We start from the raw sequence: 16,321 nt of genomic DNA, 5'->3' as shown, positions 1-16,321 counted from the left end.
GATAATGAACCTTTCTATTCAACATTCATTTAAACATTGTGGTGCCTCATAATCCACTCCATCAACTCTTTCAAATGTACTGTCTGTGAAGATTCTCATTGTAAAAAAACAAGGCAACTGGACTTTCTGTATTTTTCTTGAAGATGTTTCACTGGTCATCCAACCAGCTTTCTCAATTAAGAATGACTTATACAAAAATTATCTGGCAATAAATATGGTGAATGTTGCTCCCAGCATGGGGTCAGAGACCTCGTGGAGGTAAGGTGTTGATTGGAGAAGCCAAGCTTGAATAGCGGAGGGGGGGAGGGGGGACATCTATTGTCTGCCACATACAATGCTGCACCTCTCTCTTGGCAGGTTAATAACACTTGCTAGCTCCAATTGTGCAAATGCAATCAACGCCTTACCTCCATGAGGTCTCTAACCCCATTCTGGTTATGTTTAACATATTGTGTTGATTGGAGCAACATTCACCATATTTATTCCCAGATCATTTTTTGTACAAGTCGTTCTGGATTGAGAAAGCTGGTTGGATGACCAGTGAAATGCCTTCAAGAAAAAATACAGCAAGTCCAGTTGCCTTGATTTATGTTTTACAGATCTTTCAAATGTACTTATTATTTTCACAAACTGTGAAGCCTAAAAGCAGACTGAACAGGAGAAATCTCACCTGATTGTCACCAGACAAGATTTCCCCAATGGACACTCTACCTGTTATGTCAAATTTTAGGAGGCTTATTCACAAAAGGGTGAAGAGTTTGGAGAAGGCAGGAGACGTGAGCAATCTAGGACAACATAGCTGAACTGGAAAGTGAACTGAATTGGAGAATGTTTCCAAATCAGCTGTGTTGTCCTAGATTGCTCACTTCTCCTGCCTTCTCTAAACCCTTAACCCTTTGGTGAATAATCCTGTAGATTTGCTTTTTATTTTCTGCCCTGGTGATATACAGTATATCCACAGTGGGGACACAAGTAGCAAAAATAAAACCTGACAGAAGATCTAACTTTTCTCCACTCTGTCATTTTTTCCAATAATACAGGTGCTCTTTAAACACAAGAGGTTGCAGCTTTTATTTTTTCAAAACGCGTAATACATTTGTCACTTGGCTAATTAGTCGCATAGCAAAAGCTACTTATGAAGTTTAAAACCAACTCCAAAAAAGGGATTTTTTAAAAATCATATCTAAACCCAAACACAACATTTAATATATTACAGCTTACCACTTCTTAGATGTGATGGCTGCACTAGGTTTCTTATTTTGGATCTGCAAGAAAGGCCATAAGAAGTGGTAGCTTTTAGTCTTTCGAATCCCAAAATTTGGTAAATACATTTGCTAAGTGGCTAATTAGTCACATGGCAAATTTTCTTATGAATTCTAAATTCAATCCACAAAAAAAAAATGCAATATATACTGTACATGTAGGTAGGATTGTATATCCATTTTCCACTTGGATCCTAGGAGAAGGCTCTGCAGTATTGAGTCATGGAGTATTCTCCACAGTGTCATTCGGATAAGTGCAGAGGGCCACTCTCCATATATCTTCTTTATGATGTGCTAACTGTGCTCTGCAGCAAAAGAAAGCCCCTGCTATTTGGCAGAACATTCTTTGTCAAATAAATTCTATTCTGTTTTTCCAATGCAGCAAAAATAACACAAGGCCTTTATTCAATGACACTGGGGGAAAAAAGCAACGCTGTACAAAGTTCCGTAACCCATAGTAACCAATCAGTAAATCTACAGTAAAGCTGTTGTTGAAAATGAGAAAAAAATGGAGTGTTCTATTGCTGACTAAAAATGTGGGGTGCTTGGCTGTTCCCTTTGGTTTAACTGAACTGTAATATGTATGCAGGATCAGGAAATTGACAGAAACAACCTTATCTGCATACTTCAATTGAAACCCATGGCTCCCTGCAGGGATTCCTAGCTTGAATAGCGGAGGGGGGGAGGGGGGACATCTATTGTCTGCCACATACAATGCTGCACCTCTCTCTTGGCAGGTTAATAACACTTGCTAGCTCCAATTGTGCAAATGCAATCAACGCCTTACCTCCATGAGGTCTCTAACCCCATTCTGGTTATGTTTAACATATTGTGTTGATTGGAGCAACATTCACCATATTTATTCCCAGATCATTTTTTGTACAAGTCGTTCTGGATTGAGAAAGCTGGTTGGATGACCAGTGAAATGCCTTCAAGAAAAAATACAGCAAGTCCAGTTGCCTTGATTTATGTTTTACAGATCTTTCAAATGTACTTATTATTTTCACAAACTGTGAAGCCTAAAAGCAGACTGAACAGGAGAAATCTCACCTGATTGTCACCAGACAAGATTTCCCCAATGGACACTCTACCTGTTATGTCAAATTTTAGGAGGGTTATTCACAAAAGGGTGAAGAGTTTGGAGAAGGCAGGAGACGTGAGCAATCTAGGACAACATAGCTGAACTGGAAAGTGAACTGAATTGGAGAATGTTTCCAAATCAGCTGTGTTGTCCTAGATTGCTCACTTCTCCTGCCTTCTCTAAACCCTTAACCCTTTGGTGAATAATCCTGTAGATTTGCTTTTTATTTTCTGCCCTGGTGATATACAGTATATCCACAGTGGGGACACAAGTAGCAAAAATAAAACCTGACAGAAGATCTAACTTTTCTCCACTCTGTCATTTTTTCCAATAATACAGGTGCTCTTTAAACACAAGAGGTTGCAGCTTTTATTTTTTCAAAACGCGTAATACATTTGTCACTTGGCTAATTAGTCGCATAGCAAAAGCTACTTATGAAGTTTAAAACCAACTCCAAAAAAGGGATTTTTTAAAAATCATATCTAAACCCAAACACAACATTTAATATATTACAGCTTACCACTTCTTAGATGTGATGGCTGCACTAGGTTTCTTATTTTGGATCTGCAAGAAAGGCCATAAGAAGTGGTAGCTTTTAGTCTTTCGAATCCCAAAATTTGGTAAATACATTTGCTAAGTGGCTAATTAGTCACATGGCAAATTTTCTTATGAATTCTAAATTCAATCCACAAAAAAAAAATGCAATATATACTGTACATGTAGGTAGGATTGTATATCCATTTTCCACTTGGATCCTAGGAGAAGGCTCTGCAGTATTGAGTCATGGAGTATTCTCCACAGTGTCATTCGGATAAGTGCAGAGGGCCACTCTCCATATATCTTCTTTATGATGTGCTAACTGTGCTCTGCAGCAAAAGAAAGCCCCTGCTATTTGGCAGCACATTCTTTGTTAAATAAATTCTATTCTGTTTTTCCAATGCAGCAAAAATAACACAAGGCCTTTATTCAATGACACTGGGGGAAAAAAGCAACGCTGTACAAAGTTCCGTAACCCATAGTAACCAATCAGTAAATCTACAGTAAAGCTGTTGTTGAAAATGAGAAAAAAATGGAGCGTTCTATTGCTGACTAAAAATGTGGGGTGCTTGGCTGTTCCCTTTGGTTTAACTGAACTGTAATATGTATGCAGGATCAGGAAATTGACAGAAACAACCTTATAGGGATTCCCCCCTCCCCTCCCCTGTCCGATCCTCCAGCGCTGACTGGGGGAACGAACGGCAGAGCCAGCTGTCAATCACGCAGCTGGGTGAATCCAGACAGTATTGTCGGGATCCGTCCCGGCTGCGGCGGTCTCAGTATACCGGGAGCTATAGCTCGCAATATACTGAGCTTTGGGTGACGGGAGGACGCTAGTGTGTGTCCTCCCGTTAACCTTAGGAGAACTATGGGGAAAAGCACTGACCCCATAATTCTCCTTAATGCATTTTTAAGATTTAACTCCTGAGTTTAGTGTCACTGTAACAGAGAAACAATTGTGATTTCCTGGGTCATGGTGTTCCCCTTGAGGTGAATGTTGTTTGTTCTTCCTAGAGTGGCTGCTGCTAGTGTAGATGGAAAACTCTAGCAAGAGAACACCCTTCTGGGCCAAAAGTCTTGAACTAGACTAGCCCTTACATGAAACCAAGCTGAATATGGACTGTTTTGTTTCAAGTTAATCCTCCATAAAGAAAACTTGCAGTAGAATGTGGACTGAGGTCAGGAAACATTAGTGGCTGAGTGAAGTTCAGATGGTCAGTGGACCACCAGCCTAGCGGTGGTGAAGGGTTCCCTGTCTGGACGATGCACCTTGAACCCGCATTTCTGTAGTCTCTTGGGATGGGTGTTTGGCATGACCACGAATGTACTAGGCTTGCAGCCACGCATCTGGGCCCCTGTCCAACTAAGCTGTAATAAAGAGAAGTGTGTTTCCTGATAAGGCCAGTGGGCTGCAGACAGAATGCACTGAAGCAATGGAAGAAAGGTGTTTTCAATATTCCTTTGCTATGAGTCAGTGGTTCTCAACCTGTGTAACCTCAGGACCTACATTTGTCCTTCTGGGTTTAACCAATCATTTTTAGCATATACATTCTTAATGGTCCTCATAGCTGGTGGTGTGGCAGGGGTGTGTCCATTTCTCAGAAAGTCAGGAGGCATGCTATGAAGAAGTAATCCAGAAAGTCCCATTGCACTCCTGACCGGAATAACCCAAAGCTTTTGGGTGGGTGCTGGGGTGATTGCAGGTGCCTTTGCTGATCCAAGGATACTCGAATAAGGTCACTCGCACTCCTGCGTGATTATGTGTCAATACTCCTTTATTGACAAGAGGTGTGTCACATTGTATAGCGAAGTTTCAGAACCATACCAGTCCCTTCTTCAGGCAAACAAAGCTATTGCAACAAGCAAATGCTATGAAGAAGGTGTCATGCTTGGTGTTCTCACTGATAAGAATCAGAAGTTTCCCATTAACAGCTATTACAATCTGATTATGCAATCTCCTTGCTATTTCTACAAATGGGCCCTCGGACACGAGCCGAAACCGATTCTGTTTAAAGACACCAGATGACAACAGCTTGTGAATTATAAAATCGGATCAGGGAGGACAGCAGCTGTCAGCTTTTAGGTGACCTTTCCCCCACTGACACAAGCTGAAAAGTCAAATACTGTCCAGAAAGTTTTACATAGAAAAACAAGTGCAGACCTTTTACAATAAAGCTTAAAGAGGAACTGCAGGATTTGGAACTTTAACTTTTAAGCATGTACACAGCTTGTAGTTTCTATACAATTTGAGTCTTGTTTTGATCTTTGGTTTCTATTTTTTTGTAGATTTATGTTGTTTTTAGTGATGTTTCAATATAGTGAAACAATAAAGATTGGTTGGTTTTATTTTTGGTATGGCTGATGTATACTAATATATACCACAAGTTGATAGAGGATTACTTTGTAGCATGAAAACAGCCATAGTGATAGTCTTGTATATATAATTTATAAACTAATATATTTATTTACTTATTTCTATATGTATATAATTGCATTGTTGAATTTGCAGGACGATGTTTTGCATTGTATGCTATGCGGTGAGATATAAGGCTGGTCCCCTTTAGTTGCATTAACATGTAATTACATGCACATGAATTTGATGGTATATAGCACAGCCTACTCTTGTCCACCCTCATCTCAATGACTAAGCACTTGATTGGGTGAAACGCATGAATGGTGGTGGACCTTGGGCGGGACATAAGTGATGTGGTACAAGTTTGAATAAACTATCCCAGCGGAATCTGGTGTGTCCAGATTTTCTTCTGTTTGTACGGGTACATTTATTAACAAGATACAATTCAAGAGAACGCTGGGAGAATAAGCATATAACTGTAAATATTGCTATTCCTGTAGTGTCAATGGTTACATTTATATGCTCTTTCCCTTCATGGTCTCTGGAATTGTAACATGGCATCTCTTTACTAACGTGTATTTATTTTCTATGATCCTCAGTTCCAAGTAGTGGCCATAATGAGGTATTTTCCTAATCCACTCCATTCTATTTGAATATACCTATTGAAGAATATGCGTTCTGAAAATAAGTTACAATAAGAACATTCCCTTTCTACTTTATTGTTGCAACTGGTGGTTACCTCGCACAGTACAAAATTTACTTGCACGTTTGCTGGATGAATAAGCTATGGGAATTTTTTTTATTACTAGACCCCTGTCCAAAAGCTTATCTATTGGAAGTAATGCAATTCCTGCGTAGCTGATGCCTTATTTCTACAGATGTTAAAGAAGTTGTAAAGTCCCTGCATATACTCTCCTGTTATAGCATCAGCATTGTAATAGGAATACATACTAGAGATGTTTTTGATAAAACAATCAAAGGTTTCTTGAAATAATCCCTTTTATTTAATGAGTGCTGCCTTTCGTCTGTCCATCACTTCAAGCAACTTTCCGGATTCCCAGTGTGCTTTGCGTCTCTTTCCTTGCTGTTTGATGTGATGCATTCTTGATTTTGCAAGACTACATATCCCATCATGCTTCCAGCAAGCAATGATAATGTTACATTGTTGAGTTGTGGATGAGAAGGCAGGCCCTGTGAGTGGTGACATTAGGAATTTTGTATTCCCAGGACTGGGTGAAATTGTGTCACTACATTGAGGAAGTACATTGAGGAAGTACATCCTATGGGCATCTTTAGTAAATGGACAAACTTCTACAATCAATATGGTTCTTAGGAGTGGGAAAGAAAACTTATGAAAATTCAATATAGAAATACATATTTATTTTTAGTTTTTCACCATGAATACCCTTTAAGTAGGGAGGCAGAATAAGGCAGTTAAAGTGACTAAACCCAGCAGTTAAATCTTAAAAATACATTCAAGCATTCTAAATATTAACAAAAATGTATCTTATTTGTGTATCACTCGGCTGTAGAACCCTCAAATCATCTCTGAAATGGTGCTGACACTGTCCTTCCTTCTGGCTACCCCATGGTCCCTGTGTGTGTTGTAAAGTAGTCACCGCTCCAAGCTCACTCCTATAATGGACTACAATCTCATGTTTAGTTTACTAATGTGCATTGAGATTGTAGTCCATCACGGGAGTGAGCTTGTAGTAGTGGATACTTTACAACACACACAGGGACCATGGGGAACAAAAGTAGCCACCCTCCAGAAGGAAGGACAGTGTCAGCACCAATTCAGAGATGATTTGAGGATCTACAGCCAAGTGATACACAAATAAGATACATTTCTGTTAATAGTTAGGTACGTGAATGCATTTTTAAGATTTAACGCCTGAGTTTAGTGTCCCCTTAGGTAGAGAGCTCCCTCCAGTGGTTGTTCTACCAATATCTACTTTGTTAATAAAATATGGAAGAGTAAACGTTTAAAAATGCGAAAGTGGAATAATAAAACTTAAAATAAGTGCTGACAAAAAATGCATTTACATTAAAAACATCTGAAAAGTCAATAATCATCCGTACATTTTAATACATTTAGGATATGAGTTCCATTGAAAAACAAGCCCTTCTTGTGCTGTCATCAAGAAAACCGTACATGAAAGTATTAATGATCTATATTCTCGTGCTCTGGCTGCTTCCCTCTCACCCACATCGTCAGAATTCTTCAGCAACATCTCTGATTGCTAGGCAACACCTGTGTGCAGCCAGCAATGTCTATTCAGTGGCAGCGGTGCAGGGGTGGAGGTGTTGACACTGCGCAGATACTCAAGCAACACAATGACCTGCATGTGCAAGACAAATACTGCTTAAAGGGGCAGAAGTCTGAGTGTGGCATGTCCAGGGTAACTGATTGCTCTCAATCTGACAAATTGATGCATCTCAATACTGATTAGATTGTTTTGCCTGGAACTTGTAGCGGCAATACAACTGTCTCTACATCCTCCGCTGAATGCAAACCAGACTACCATATGTGCTTAACCAAAGAACATGAAAGTAGGTGCCAAAAGGTGTGGGATGATCAACCATCGCAAGACTAAGGTCTTGCGATGGTTGTAAAGTGTATGGCCACCTTAAAGCTCACAGCACATCTGATGGATAATCTCCTTTTAGATCTATCTTCAAATCAGGCCCGCCTGGCTGGATACACATTGAGTGGATACATCAGGCAGGTGCTCATTATTGCATAGTTTTGGTAAATCGAAAGTTACTTGTACAAAGATTGTACGGTTAGATTGTAATGAGTATAGTGACCCTTAAAGTGGACCTTTACCCCTTTGACTAAAACAGCTCTGCATGCTGATATGAAATCATCTTACATTCATTACCTAAACAAACATATTTTTATTTTACTTACAATTTATTTTTTTCCACTACTGGGCTCAAGTGATGTAAGTCCCCAAGCCTTGCATCCTGGGAAGGTTACATCAGCAGAGCATTGCTGGGAAATCTGAAATGTAATCTCATGAGATAGCAGGGAAAGGCAATTTCCTCCCCTGAGATGATGTGCATGGTCACTTTTCCTAGTCACATGTGTCAGTGTTCCGCTAAGTAAAGGGAGATCTAGTAATCTGCCCTTAGTTAACATGGACACTGTCAGAAGACTGGGGAAGAGAAGAGATATAAAGTATGCAAAGAACACAAAGCCGGAAATTATCTAGATGTATGTGCCAGTAACAAAACTTCCTGTTGTAGGAAAACAATGTTACGCCACTGCCTCCCAATTACAAGCAGAGTGCCAGGCTGCCGTACTCACACCTTTAGATAGCCATCGGCCTGCCCGATAGACTTGACAGACCTTATATGCGAGGCAATAGCCAACCGAAGCCGCACGCATGTACAGCTAACAATGCTGCAGGTACATGAGGGGTAAAATGTGCAGTGCACCTTTGCAGAGCTGCTGCAGAGTGCATTGTGGTGTGCTGCATCAGGGCAGCTTATTTATTTGAATGGGCTGCCTACCACAGCTAAATCACACTGAAAGGGCCTACCACAGCTAAATCACACTGAAAGGGCCTACCACAGCTAAATCACACTGAAAGGGCCTACCACAGATAAATCACACTGAAAGGGCCTACCACAGCTAAATCACACTGAAAGGGCCTACCACAGCTGAATTGCACTGAATCTTTCAAATTGCATTGCACCACATTGCATCATAATAGATTACCATGTGATGTGGTGTGATACAACGCACATGGCTTGGGGTGTTGGGGCGCCATTAAGAAATAACGGCACCACAGTGCACCTATTAGAGCAACATGCAATGTGGGATTGCGTGCGGCATGGCATGCGCTCCTTTATCGCATAAATATGAAAAGGAACCTTAACATCCATCCTGTAACAGGAAGTGCTGTTATTGGCAGGAAGAAACTTTGCAACAGATTCCCCAATATTTACCTTCAATTCTTGTTCTGGCAACATTTGTAAAATTAGTATTTCCCATTGCTTCCTGCATCAGCGAAAACTGTCACAGACAATCTGCCTTTGGGGTTGTGCGCCCCTATGCATGTGCGTGTTTACGCAGGTCCGGTGTATACTAACATACATCCCCTGTATGCAGCATGTGTGGGACATACGTTGTAATTGAAGTTGTACAGCCCCAGGCGGCTGTGTGCATGAGCACTAATTCCTTCAGAGTGTCAGGAGTTGTTTTTTACTTCTCTGTGAAAAAAAACCTTTCCCATAATACGAGATATTATCCCACATTTGTTTATACACACAGGAGTAGAAATGATCCAGAGCTGAATATCCCATGCAGGAAGAACAAACAACAATATTTATCACTAGCAATAACAGTGCTGGCTCTGCACCTGGGTGTACTGCGACCCGTGTGAAAGAGAAGCCTGAAAACTGATATCAGCATGTATCTAATGGGATCTGGGTGCAGTACAGGACAGCTGTGCACCGTCTACTCCCAGCGTTGTACTCCATCCAACATCCCAGTGGAAGGGATTCAGCACACGGCTTCTTATAATAGGATTAGACACGGCTCATCATTAGATATTATTAAATGCCTAATAATACCAACCATACACAGAGCTCCAATCCAAGAAATCAGATGATATATATTTACAGTGTAAGAGACACACACTGTTATATCATGATGGTGCTATCTATCTATCTATCTTTGTCTACAGTATCTATTAGAGATGCACTGATACCGGTATTTCGGTATCGAGTATGTGTACCGATATTTTTGTACTCGCCGATACCGAATACCAATACCCAAAGTCCCATTATGGAAGCCAGGCTGCGTGTAATCACTCGCCCCCTGGCTTCCTGATTAGCCAGGAAGCCGGGTGGTGTGTAAAGACTCGCCACCCAGCTTCCCTGCTAATCGGTGACGAGAAAGCATGGAGTCGGCTTTCTGGCCAATCAGAAAGCCGGGCACCGTGTAATGACTGGCCATGTAATGACTATTTCTGCAATACTTACCTGTCTACAGTATTTACCTATTATTGTATCTTTTTAACCATCTATCTATCTAATTCTCTTTGTCTACAGTATCTATCTATCTATGTCATATCTCTTTGTCTGTCTATGTGCCTGTCTTAAGCAATATTTATTTACAGTAGCCTTAGCTGCGGCTTCCATTGAGAGCTCGGTGTATCACTATATATTTTTGGCAGGACATCCATACAGCTCAGCAAGGTTAAGAACTAAACTGAAGTAAAATAAGCAGTGAGGCAGCACATGAGATAAGTTATCTGGGAGCAATGTTCTAGTGATTACATGGGTATTAGGCGCTCTAAGCCCAATCAAATCCAGCAAGGCAGCAATCTAAACAGTGACTCAGGATTTTCCTGGCAGATCCCAAACTTTCTAGCAAAAATACCTGGCGACTTGTGAAATCTGAGCACCGCGTACGCTTGCGTTCCCCCCCTCACATAGTTAACATTTTTGGAACAGTTTCTCGTTTTCAGCATTTCCATAGGGTGTCTGCCATTCATAATCCAAGGTTATCTCCCCTTACGCATGATCTCTAAATAAAGCATCTTTGTAATATAATCCTATTGTGTATTTGTGTACAGCTGTGACCGCTAGTCCTGCAGCTTTTCAGGACCTGTCATTCTATGCTGGCCAATGAGGCATGCTGGGACTTTTGGTTCCTTGGGTGCTGAAGAATGACATCAGAGATATCAACACAGAAAAAAAAAAGGGTATATAGGGTGATTACATGCAATGCAATGTCCATAAATAAATGTGAACATTTTAGAAACAGTATCCAAAAGAGCAAAATAAACCTTTACTGTATTTTACGCATATGAGGACTAGTTTACAGAATATGGGGCACCTGGCAAGTATGTATAAAGGGCCAAGTAGGGACCCTGGTCCAGAAGGTAAATCCAGGGAGACCTGTACATCATGCAGGGTGAGAGGGTTAAATAACAAGGTGACTCTCTAAGGGTGACTTGACATGTCTGTGACACGCAGAGCAAGTTCGGCTGCCAGGTGTCCCATATTTTGTAAAACAGTCCTCATATGTTTATACTAGAGGTCTATTATCACTTTTGCACTTTGCACGAACATTGGCTTCCTTCCAAGAGGAGAAAACATGCGGGTTATTTTGTTACATTTTTTTTTGGGGGGGGGGGCGGCTCTTCACACATTTGTCCTAAAGCACTTCATAGTGCCGAAAGCTCATAAAATGTGAAAGGGGCACAGATGTACTTTATGGAAGCTTTTGTGGAAGAACTGAGAATACAATTGCCAAAGCAGAACTTCAAGGGAAAAAATATATATTAACCCTTGCAGTGTGGCTACCCCCACACTGCAAGGGTTAACTGCTCGTTTGGGTCTAGGTTAAAGGATAACAGTTATACTTACCCGATCCTCGGATATGGCTAGTTGTCACAGGTCTCCCTTTAGCCTGTCTCCATCTCTGCTGCAGCAATAGTATGTCCATCAGCATCCTCATGTCCTATACCCTGTGTATAGAACGTGATGACTCACGGGACCATACATTTCTGCAGCGGAGGGGAAGCAAGTCAGAAGGGACTGATCTAAGGCCCCATTCACACCAGGGCAAAAGGATTACAGCACGGTTTCCGCGTGATTTTCAACGGAAGGGCGTTTTTGGGTGTTTTTAATTGCGTTTCAGAGCTGAAACACAATTCATTAATTATATAATCACCGTCATAATAGGAAATAGGAAAAAAAAAAAAAAGTTCATTCAATCAGACCCAAATCTTAGATTATTCCGCTCTTTGAGGCTCCATTCACATAAAGTGAGTGTTTACTTGTCCCGCACGGTTTTCCATGTGTAAGACCGCACGGGCCGAAAACGCTAATATTTGTAATCCATGTGGATTCCGCACGTTTGCAGCTATTGTATAGCCGCGGAACCTGCTGTATTATTGCGCTTGCACTATTTTGGGGGCCACGCGGTTTAGTACCATGCCGTTTCCGCAATAGTCTGAACAATGCACATTAAAGCGCATTGTTTTTTCTGTTTAGAGCGGCTCCGCGTGCACTCGTACAGCCAGCTATGTGCGTACAACCGCTCCAGTGTGAATGGAGCCTAACATACTGAACCTGTGCCTTTAAAGTTGACAACAAAGACAACAGTGCTTATAGAACTTTAGCTAGCCATACATGTCATTTTATTATGACTCAACAAAAAAAAATCACTCTTGAATAAAGACATATCTGTTACACATAATTGGCACTAAGGTGATTTTATATCCAAAATAAAAAAAATTAAAATAATGATTTTATAAAGTTCCACCAATGTTTCCTTTGTTGTGTCAAATATCCTTTCCATCCTTTGAAACAAACAAATCTACAATTGATTGTTTGCCAATGTGTGTGGCCAATGTTACAGTATACAGTAGGGGCTCATTCGCACGTTGGTGACCAGGTGTGTTTTTGCACACATTCACATGAATCGCCATTGAAATGAATGGCACCACAGCACTATGAAGCACATAACATGTGTTAGCGTGTGTTGTGGTAACATGTGCCTTTCCGCACAAGCTACAGCAACACAACAGTAAGAATGGGCCATGAAGCTGCTCAACCTGTCTTTGTAGTCAGAGCACACTTTAAGTTCTGGAATTGTTAACTTTTGGCACCTTTTGGTCAATGGTAGCTAATGAAGCCTGGCAGAAATAAAAGTCAAGCTATTGCTTATGCCATGCCACTTACGTAGGAGACATCGAAATGTTAAGGGCTCATGTGGATGACTATTAGAAGCCCACTTTAAAGTCATGTCTGCAGATTTCCATTTACATCAATGGTGCATTATTGATCAGAGTTCTAAGAGCTCATTGTTGATGGACGTTTGATTAGAAAAGGCTGAGTTTGACCGTCAAATACATCTCGCTAAGACATGCTGTGTCCAAAGAAACGCAGCACAACGCAAAGCAAGCCTGAACTGCCATTTGTACTGCTCAAATAAACTCAATGGGATTCCAAATACACATCAAATGCAGGAAAACAACCACTGTTGACATGGGCACTAAAGCTGCATTTGGCCTTCTCTGCATGCGTTTACAAGCAATAGGTCTTACTGAGATCTGCTTGGATGCACAGTAAGTCGAGTGCAGTGTTATGCATTCAAACTTGTGCTGCGTTTGAAGGCAAAGGGCAGCGTTCATCAGCACTTGTCCACCCTATTGTGGCTAAATAGGGAGCAGATCTAGAACTGTCCCACAACAGCCAATCAAATCTCAACTTGCCAATAAAACATGGAATCAGATTGCTATGAGCAACAGGTCCTCTTCTGCCACCTCTCTCTCACGCAATGCACATCCTGACACAAGTTGTACCTCAGTCCATGGATTGAGTAAGTGGAACCATACCACAGCTAATATAAAAGATCCCTCCCTGAGATTATCTGCAACTCATATGCCACAGATCTGCACAAGTGAGCCATAAAGCAATTCCAGCACCAATTAAGTCTTAACTTTCCAAAGAAACAAGGGATGTGGTTGCTTTGAGCAACATGTCCTCATCAGCATAACTCAAATACCAAGCACAGACTTCACATGGATGTAGCAAGTGAAACCATTACCAGCGAATAAAGCAGATCTTTCCTAGAGACTTCAAATCATATGCCACTGATGTGCACAAGTGAGCCATAAAGCATTTGCGGTGCCTGGGACTGTGGCTCGGCCAATCAAGCCTTAACTTGCCAAAGAAACAAGGAATGTGGTTGCTATGGGCAATAGGTCCTCATCTGAATCACTCTAGTAAGTGGAACCATACCCAACTAATAAAACAGATCTGTCCCTGAGCCAATCTTCAACTCATATGCCACTGATCCACACAAGTGAGCCATGAAGAAATTCCAGCACCTGGGACTGTGGCTGAGCCAATCAAGCCTCAACTTGGCATAGAAACAAGGAATGTGGTTGCTATGGGCAATAGGTCCTCATCAGCATCACTCTGGTAAGTGGAACCATATCCAAATAATAAAACAGATCTGTCCCTGAGCCAACCTTATACTCTTCAATTTATATGCCACCGATCTGCACAAGTGAGCCATATAGCAATTCCAATACATGAGATTGTAGCTCAGCCAATTAAGCCTCAACAGGTGCTCATCAGCATCACTCACATACCATGCACACACTTCACATGGATGTCAAAAGATGTCATGAATACAAAAGATGTCTTTCTGAGACAATCTTCAACTCATATGCCACAAATCTGCACATATGAGCCATTTAGCAATTCCAGCACCTGAGATTGTAGTTTACCCAATTAAGCCTCAACTTTCCAAAAAACAAGGGATGTGGCTGTTATGGGCAACAGGTCCTCATCAGCATCACTCACATATGAACAGGCTTCACATGGATGGAGTAAGTGGAACCATACTAAAATAATAAAAAGGATCTCTTCTAGATACAATCTTCATATCATATGTCAAGTGAGCCACAAAGCAACTCCAGCACCTGGAACTGTGGCTGATAACAGCCAATCAAGCCTCAACTTTTCAAAGAAACAAGGGATGTGATTGCTTTGGGCAACAGGTCCTCATCAGCATCACTCTGATAAGTGCAACCATACCGTCCCAACTAATAAAACAGATCCCTCTCTGAGGCAGTCTCTAAATCATTATGCCACGGTCTGCCCAAGGGAGCCATATAGCAATTCAAGCACCTGGAACTTTGGCCAAAGAAACAAGGAATGCAATGCAATCAAATCTCAACTTTCCAAAGAAAGAAGGGATGTTGTTGCTATGGACAACAGGTCCCCAGCATCACTCACATACCGTGCACAGACTTCACATGGATGGGTAACCGTACCCTGCTAATAAAACAATTATCTTTTAGAGACAATCTGCAAATCACATGTCACTGATCTGCACAAGTCAGCCATATAGGAATTCAGCACCTGGGACTGTGGTTCAGCCAATCAAGCCTCAACTTTCCAAAGAAACAATGGATGTGGCGGCTATGGGCAACAAGTCCTCATCAGCATCATTCTCATTGACTTCACATGGATGGAGTAAGAGGATCCATACACAGCTAATAAAACAGTTCTCTTTTAGAGACAATCTGCAAATCACATGTCACTGATCTGCACAAGTCAGCCATATAGGAATTCAGCACCTGGGACTGTGGTTCAGCCAATCAAGCCTCAACTTTCCAAAGAAACAAGGGATGTGGTTGCTATGGGCAACAGTTCCTCGTCAGCATCAGTCACATTGACTTCACATGGATGGAGTAAGAGGAACCATACCCAGCTAATAAAACAGACGATCCGACACTGATCTGCTGACATGTGCCACAAAGAACTGACAGCATCCGCAAACTTCAAGCCAAAGCAAGCAAACAAAAGAGTCTCCAGCTGCACCTACCATCTCTCCTTAGGCTGGACGGTCTCAGGCTCTTCAGAGTTCCAGTTTGGGAAGAAAATCCTCTAATGCAAAAGTTTGCAAAGATGATGGTGAAAAGCAACGGCAACTGCATTGGGGCTCCGCGGGATCGCAGTTGCTTAGCCTGCAGGGGTGAAGTAACTCAGGTAAAGCGCCCGGGACGCAGCCGACACCTCCACTGGAAGGGGAGAAGCGATGAACGGGGGTCGGACGTGCCGCAGTTCTTCCCTCCGCAGAGCTGCTGGCAGCCAAGTGACTTTGAGACAGTGATCTGCACGCAGTGTTCCTGCTGCCCTTCAACAGAGAAGAAAGCTGCCTCTCGCAGGACTTTCTTTGCAGCTGGTATCTAGACTTTGTGAAGCTCCCCCTGTACAGCATGCATTTCTGCAGAAACAGCACATTGCTGGCTTTAGCACGTTCCCCCCAGTGCTCCAGATGAGGAGAAAGCCTGTGTGCTGCTGGGCTGTGTGTGAGGAGGAAACAGGAACAACAGGAAAAAAGCCAGGGGCTGAGAAAACTACAGGGAAATGGTTTAAGACACATTCTCTCAAGTGCTCAATCAAAGGGAAGCCAGGAGTTGGAAGGGAAATGTCCTCAGACCCCCACTCATTGACTCCCACCCTGCTCAGTCCCACCGCAGGCTCTGCTGCTGAGGTCTGCACAATGCAATTCAGAAGGTTCACCTCTGCTAGGGGCCACTGGGC

At 41.9% G+C, this 16,321-nt stretch overlaps 1 protein-coding gene across 1 annotated transcript in view; it reads right to left on the bottom strand.

The window, feature by feature from the left end:
• LOC108792410 (platelet-derived growth factor D-like) overlaps positions 1-15,761 on the bottom strand; it is a gene marked incomplete at its 3' end in the record, with an annotated part of 86,965 nt that extends 71,204 nt beyond the window's left edge. The window contains exon 1 of the mRNA XM_018563185.1: positions 15,600-15,761. Within this exon, the coding sequence (XP_018418687.1) occupies positions 15,600-15,711 (112 nt within the window). The remainder of the gene's footprint in view (positions 1-15,599) is intronic.
• Between the last annotated feature and the right edge of the window lie 560 nt (positions 15,762-16,321).

This window comes from Nanorana parkeri, unplaced genomic scaffold (assembly GCF_000935625.1).
Source record: "Nanorana parkeri isolate BGI_ZX_2015 unplaced genomic scaffold, ASM93562v1 scaffold639, whole genome shotgun sequence".
Classification (NCBI taxonomy): Eukaryota; Metazoa; Chordata; class Amphibia; order Anura; family Dicroglossidae; genus Nanorana; species Nanorana parkeri.
Note: the sequence above shows the minus strand (reverse complement) of the source record. Positions and strands in the feature narration are given on the sequence as shown.